At 37.9% G+C, this 7152-nt stretch overlaps 1 protein-coding gene across 1 annotated transcript; it reads left to right on the top strand.

The window, feature by feature from the left end:
• Positions 1–525: 525 nt before the first annotated feature.
• Positions 526–1371, top strand: LOC136827172 (uncharacterized). Its single transcript, XM_067084943.1, has one exon. The coding sequence runs from the start codon at positions 526–528 to the stop codon at positions 1369–1371; it is 846 nt and encodes a 281-aa protein (XP_066941044.1).
• The last annotated feature ends 5781 nt before the right edge of the window (positions 1372–7152 follow it).

Genomic DNA, 7152 nt, shown 5'->3' with positions numbered 1-7152 from the left:
TAGAGATCAATTCCCTTCACCTCGGCATCGACTACGAAGACCTCGCGAGGGAACAAGCAGTGAATCCAGAAACGGCGGACTACAGGACAGCAGTGACGGCTCTCAAGTGGGAAGACGTGCCCTTAGCAAACTCGGACACAACTCTCCTCTGCGACACCAGCGCCACCCATGCCCCCTGATGCCCGCATCGAAAAGGAAGCAAGTATTCAACATTGTCCACGGCCTCTCCCATCCATCGGGGTGCACAACGGTGCGCCTCATGACTGACAAGTTCATCTGGCATGGCATCAACAAGGACGTCCACCAGTGGGCAAGGAGCTGCATCCCGTGCCAGACGAGTAAAACATCCCGGCACACTGAATCTGGGACCGGCGATTTTCCTCAGCCTTTTCAGCGATTCGGCCACATCCACATCGACGTCGTTGGGCCCTTCCGCAGTAGGGGGGAGCCAGATACCTCCTGATCATCATAGAGCTCCATCCGCTGGCCCATAGCAGCCCCCATGGATGAGGCATCAATGACATCATGCACAGAGGCCCTCCTCTCCAGTTGGATAAGCCGCTTCGGAGTGCCAGACAGCATCACTGCGGACAGGGACCTGCCTTCCTGTCAGAGCTTTGGGTCTCCTTGGCATGCCTGATAGGTACAACTCTACACAGCACAATGGCATACAACCACACAGTGAACGGCATGGTCGAGAGGGCGCACTGCTCTCTTAAAGCAGCTCTCATGGCACGCTGCACGGACGAGAAGTGGAAGGAACAGCTGCCCTGGGTCCTGCTGGGTCCCCGCACTGCAGCGAAAGCAAATGGCGACGCTTCCCTGGCTGAGAAAGTCTATGGGGAAACACTGGCCATACCCCGAGAGTTCTTCCCGCCGTCGGCCGATGGCTCCGACACCCCCCTCCCTAGGTTGAGAGAACTCGCGCAAAGGTTCGCTCCCTGCCATAAGACCTTCATCGACAGAACCGTCACCTACAGCCCACCCGCCTCACACTCCTGTGCCTATGTCTTCGTCAGGGTGGACGCTCGCCACCCGCCCTTAACCAGGCCCTACAGGGGGGCCCACCAAGTCATCAGGCGAGCCAGCAAAGCATTCCTCCTCGACATCCACGGGCAGGAGGACTGGATCACCATCAACAGACTGAAACCCGCATTCCTGTTAGACAGCGAAATTTGCAAAGAAGTAGGCAGGCGCTCCAGAGTTCCCCTGCAATACCTGCCTGAAGGCGCACCTGCTTCCCCACCAAAGCGGGGCCCGGGACGGCCCAGAAATAGCATCCAGCTGTCCCCAGGTGTCAGCTCCACCCTGCACCCACAGTTCTCCAGAAGCAGGGGCCCGCTCTGGTTGCCTCAGCACCTCCATGATTAGGATGCTTCATCCAATAATTGCTCCTCTAATTATCGTGTTGGGGGGAGTATTTGTAAGGGCGTCAAATCGCGCCTCTCTTTCCTTGTGTTTCTCCCTTTCAGATGTACATTAATCACGTCATGTATTTTACCTGTCTTTATTTCAGATTCTTTGTGTACCTCATCTTATGCATCATTGTACGGCCTTTCTGCCGATATGTATATCTACCTTTTATATGTCATGTAACAAATGTTGTACATATTTTTATGCTTGCTAAAAAGCATAAATCCTGTATGGACGCCGCAGGGGGTCCTCAGGTAGCCTACTACCTTTCCGTCCGCTTTTTGTCTTATAAACACCTGTCGAGAATAATAAAGAATCAGTCTTTCACCCCTGACTTTTCTTGAAGCCTCACACTGGCCATAAAAACCTCTTTCACTGAATATATGGGATAAACATAATGTAATGTTGTTTTTCTCGGTGTGCTAAAGAATTTATGGTCTTATCATTAGATGTTGGTCTTTAATTATATTCGAAAGCATTAATTAATATTTTTCTACTATATGATATTTTTTAATGTTTCAGGTCGGCTTCTTGCTCACTATTAAGATTATCTACAACTCATTACTAATATTAATTATATATATATATATATATATATATATATATATATATATATATATATATATATATATATATATATATATATATATATATATATGGAAATACTTTATTTTTTGCTTTACTGTTTTGCCTCACTACGAAGAGTATAAAAATTTTTCTTTCAAGGAGTGAATAATTCAGTCCTAACGTTACGGGTTCAGAATTAGGTCAAATGGACAATTCGAGGAGGCCATCCAACACTGAAATGGTCAGTTGTATATTTGCAAAATGGCTGTAAAAGAATATGTTATTGATTATGAAAATATAATACCAAACAAATACTTATTAACAAAATCTTACCGCATATTAAAGGATACCCTGCAGTTCACAGATCAGACAAGGATCATTAGGCCTAGCCAAACATATTTAGGTTAATATCTAACATTTTTCTATATTTTGATTATGACAAATAAACAAAATGAAATAAATAGTTTTGTTTTTAATGCTGTATACGCAAAACATATAGGCCTAGAAATTTTTAGTACTAAAATAGAAACCTCTTCAGACTGAAAAACATACTGTAGTATCAGCCTAGTTTTATGAAAAAATTAATAACACAATTCTTGAAAAAACATACGAAAGAACGATTATAATTTTAATTTCCTTTAAATGGAATATCATTTAGCTCGGCTACCAGGATACGCATTGCCCTCATAGTATCCATTAGTGAGTGACTCATTTGTTTGTTTTATATCAAGCCAGCCTTGTGCAGAAACGGGCTCTTGTTCCAGGGTAACCCAAAAGCAAGTGACAGAAACAGGTAGGCCCTGTTCACACGAGGCAGAAACTGAGAGGGTGCAAAACATGGTGACCGTACATTACGGTGGTCATCCACGTCGTTCATTCAGTAGTAATATGAAAGTGGAGGAAATAACATGCGTACAATACTGTATGTGCAAAAACTGAGAGAACATGAGCCTAGATTCTTCATTTATTTCAGAATGACCATAAAATAATTTGACGATTTACTTACACCGAATAAGGATGACAGTTCATCAAATAACATAATGCAGCGTATTCATTTATATGTAATTATGAGTACATACACCCATACATATATTTATATAGTATTATATATAATATACAGAGTATATGCATATATAAAACATATATACCTATATAAATATATAATATATATATATATATATATATATATATATATATATATATATATATATATATATATATATATATATATATATATATATATATATATATATATATTATAAAGGACCTCATTCAAACTGGATGGTATCTAATGGGTTTTTATTCAAAAAGTTACAAGCTTTCTTGGACAAACAGTCCACATTATCAAGTACGGATACTTGATAATGTGGACTGTTTGTCCAAGAAAGCTTGTAACTTTTTGAATAAAAACTCCATTAGATACCATCCAGTTTGAATGAGGTCCTTTTAGTAATTCTACTAATGCACAGAACAATTGTGTATGTGATAAAGTTAATATATATATATATATATATATATATATATATATATATATATATATATATATATATATATATATATATATATATATTCATGATGTTGCCTTGTAATGCATATATCCTCCTATAATTTTGACATATTTACTTTTTTCATGTGTTATGTGTAATGATAGTGATTGTTGAAGTGTCATATTTAGTTTGGCATCAGATCTCAAAAGTACTAATGATTGAATAACTTGATAGCATAATTTAGAATTGATAATACAATTTTAATAGTAACGTAGTTTTGAAGGAATATCTTTCTTGGTAAAAGCATAGCATATGAACACGTGTGTGTGTCCAGGAAGGACTTGTTTCATTTCAATTGTCATCAGTTGAGATAAGAGAGAACACTTTGTTTTGGGTTAGTGATGACAGGTTGGGATAACAAATGCCGATTCGTCCCATACGGGCTCAAGACGAGTGATTTCATGTTGTTACATGCATTGTTCGAGTCACGTACGCCACTTTGAGAGAAAAAATACGTGTCTTGATCAGTTACGCCATGTTTTGTAAGATTGCATTCAAAACGTTTTGCTGGGATGACGTAACTTTCTTTCTAGAAGCTTCTCCATTGTATCTCGCACCCAAAATGCTTTAATGACGTCACCTCCTTGCTTCTAGGACTTTTGTATCTCGTACCCAAAATGCTTTAATGACATCATGTAATTGTTTCACGTATTACTGGAATTCTAAAATTTGTTTCATTCTGATTTCTGAGACCAGTTGATTTGGTTCCCTCTCTCTCTCTCTCGTTCTTAGAAAGAGATTACTTTTAACGTAGTGTTTTGTGGTCACGTATTAGCATTAACTTTTGAAATCTGAATTTAGTAAAGTTATTTAGTTTGTAATGGCGCCTGGTAAAAAGTGTGTTTTGTGGTAACGCAGCTGCAGCAAGTGATTTACAGAGGTTTTCACAAGTTTGTGTAAGGTAACGTGAATTTTACTTATTAATACCATGGTATGATAAGTTAGGAAATTTTTACCAAGTGAAATCATTATTGATAAATCTTATGTGTATTTTTGTGTGTTTTTCTATTTACAATCTCTTTATATTTTCACATTTTTTATGTTTGTGATGTAACATTTATTTACGTAACATTTTAAATATTTCTTGGTAATTTAACATTGCATACTTGATTTGATATCTCATTTGTTAAGATTTTCTTTTTAAATCTTGAGTAATTCTTGATATTTTAAATTTTGCTTGATTAATTTAAATTCTTGATAAAGTTTTTGTGAATTACTTTTTTTCATAATTTAATTCAAGAATTAATTGAGTGTTGTATCATTTTCAAATAATAATAAATTTTTCAGATTGTGAATTCTAAGTAATTGTGAATTCTAATTATAAGCTTTGAATTTAAAAATAAATTTTGTATTTAATGTTTTTAGAAAAACAGTGTTTCATTTATTGATCACCAGTGAATAGGATTGATTGTGTGTGCATAAGGCAAAGTGATAAACATGTTTTGTTCTTTTAGTTTTGCTAAAGTGAATTAAGACCAGGGAAACAGTTAGAGTTTTTTGATGGAGTGATGCCCTTCTACTCTAGAATATTTCTAGCTTAATTTTTGATACCTCACACATATTCTGATAGACCTAGTTTGATTTTTCAAGTAATAAATAAGTTTTTCTTAAGGGATCACTGTTACCTTTAGAGTACTCATTCGTAATAATTAATGTTATGAGAGTTCAGGTATCTGGCTGAAGTGAGGTATATTTTTTAATTTTGAGATTAGTTGTGTAATAACCAGGTACTTGATGCGCATCGTGACATTATATTGTTTGGTGCCCAGAGACCCTGGAACAAAACAAAATATCACTCTGGTTTATGGTTTATACTGGTGGTGTTAGGGATATATTTTGATAGGAGAGTGACCACATAGTTATTTTTTGCTCTGTATTGTGAATTATTTAGTTGAGTAACTTACAGAAAATGGCTCTGTTCAATGTTCAGAAGTTTTTAGCAACTCCTTCCATCCAAGAGTTATCTGAATCCAACCTGACTAAGGCACAGTGGATTGCTTTAGCAATAGCATGTGGGGGTAATGTGTCTAGTGGTATGATTAAGGCACAAATCAAATATATTGCAATCCAAGCATTGATGGACTCTGGTAAAATAGATGAAGAGTTAGGAGAGGTGCAAGAATTGTTGAATGCAACTGAGGCAGAATTTACAGATAAACATGAGCAAAAGAGAGAGAAAAGTGATGCAGAAGCAGAACTAAGACGTATAGAAGCAGAAGAAAATTTGATTAAGCTGAGGATACAGGCTGAAAGAGAGAAAATGCAGGCAGAAAGAGAAAGAGAAGATAGAGAGAAAAGAGAAAGAAAAGAAAGAGAAGAAGAAAAAGCAGCAGAAGAGGAAGGAGAAAGAGCAAGACATGAAAGGGAGATGGATACAATAAAACCTCGATCCACATTACCTGTAACACCGTCTAACCCTACTCAAGGTAATTCAGACCCTGTATTTGATGTAGTAAGAGTGCAGAAGTTAATTCCAAAGTTTACAGAAGAAGCTCCAGATGAGTTTTTTGATCACTTTGAAAAAGTGGCTTCAGGTATGGGATGGCCAGAGGATAAATGGTTGGTCTTGTTACAAAGTGTTCTCATTGGTAAAGGAAGAAGTGCCTATTTAGCCTTATCAGCTGATCAGTGTAAAGAGTACAAGGTACTCAAACACAATGTGCTACAAGTTTACCAGATGACCCCTGAATATTATAATGAAAGATTCAGATCTTTGAGAAAGGATGACAAGATAACTTTCTTGGATTATGCTTACAAAGTAAGAAGATGTTTTAAACGATGGTTGGAGGCTTCTAAAGTTAAATCTATGGACGAACTTGAGGAGTGAGTAGTCCAAGAACAATATCTTAGAGGAATTCCTGAACATATAAGAGCCTATTTAAGAGAGAGAGAGAGGTTAAAAAACTTGACAAAGCTGCTACATTGAGTGAAGACTTTAACATAATTTCTAGCAAAAGAAATTATAATGTCAAGTACCAGAACCAACAACGCACAGGTTTCAGGTCTCATCCAAATTTCAGGAACATTACAACTGGAAATCCTTCTAGTGGCTATGCCAATACAAAGCTAGGTAACACCCCTCAGCAATTGAATGTTAAATCCTCATCATTCAGTCTGTTCTCAAGACAGATACAGAAGACTAATGTTGTCTGCTACAAGTGTGGAAGAGTAGGACACTACAGTCGAGATTGTTATCAGACACAACAGCAGACCAAACCAGTTGGTCAAGTGGTTAAAGGTAACCAGGTGAAGCAAACTACGAAGAGCAGTGTGGGGAAGACTGAGACTAAACAAGCAGAGTGTTTAGCAACCAGTGGAAATGTAACTTCAAGCAGTGAGTGGCTGAGCAGCTTGGAGGCTTTTAAGCCATATATCTATGAAGGTACGCTGACAACTCAAGGAGGAAGAGTGCAGGTACCAGTCAAGGTATTACGTGATACGGGGAGTAACCATAGTGTGGTAGTTCGTGGTGCTCACCCACAGTTGGAGAAGAATCTCACCAGAGATTCAGTTATCTTGAAGGGTATAGGAGGAGAAGAGGTAACTCCTATATGCCGCTTGCACTTGTCCTGTGAATTGGTGACAGGAAATGTTGAATTTGCTGTAAAGGATTCGCTAGCTGTTG

The sequence above is a fragment of the Macrobrachium rosenbergii genome, chromosome 41 (assembly GCF_040412425.1).
Source record: "Macrobrachium rosenbergii isolate ZJJX-2024 chromosome 41, ASM4041242v1, whole genome shotgun sequence".
In the NCBI taxonomy this organism is placed as follows: domain Eukaryota; kingdom Metazoa; phylum Arthropoda; class Malacostraca; order Decapoda; family Palaemonidae; genus Macrobrachium; species Macrobrachium rosenbergii.
This window is presented reverse-complemented; position numbering and strand designations above follow the sequence as displayed.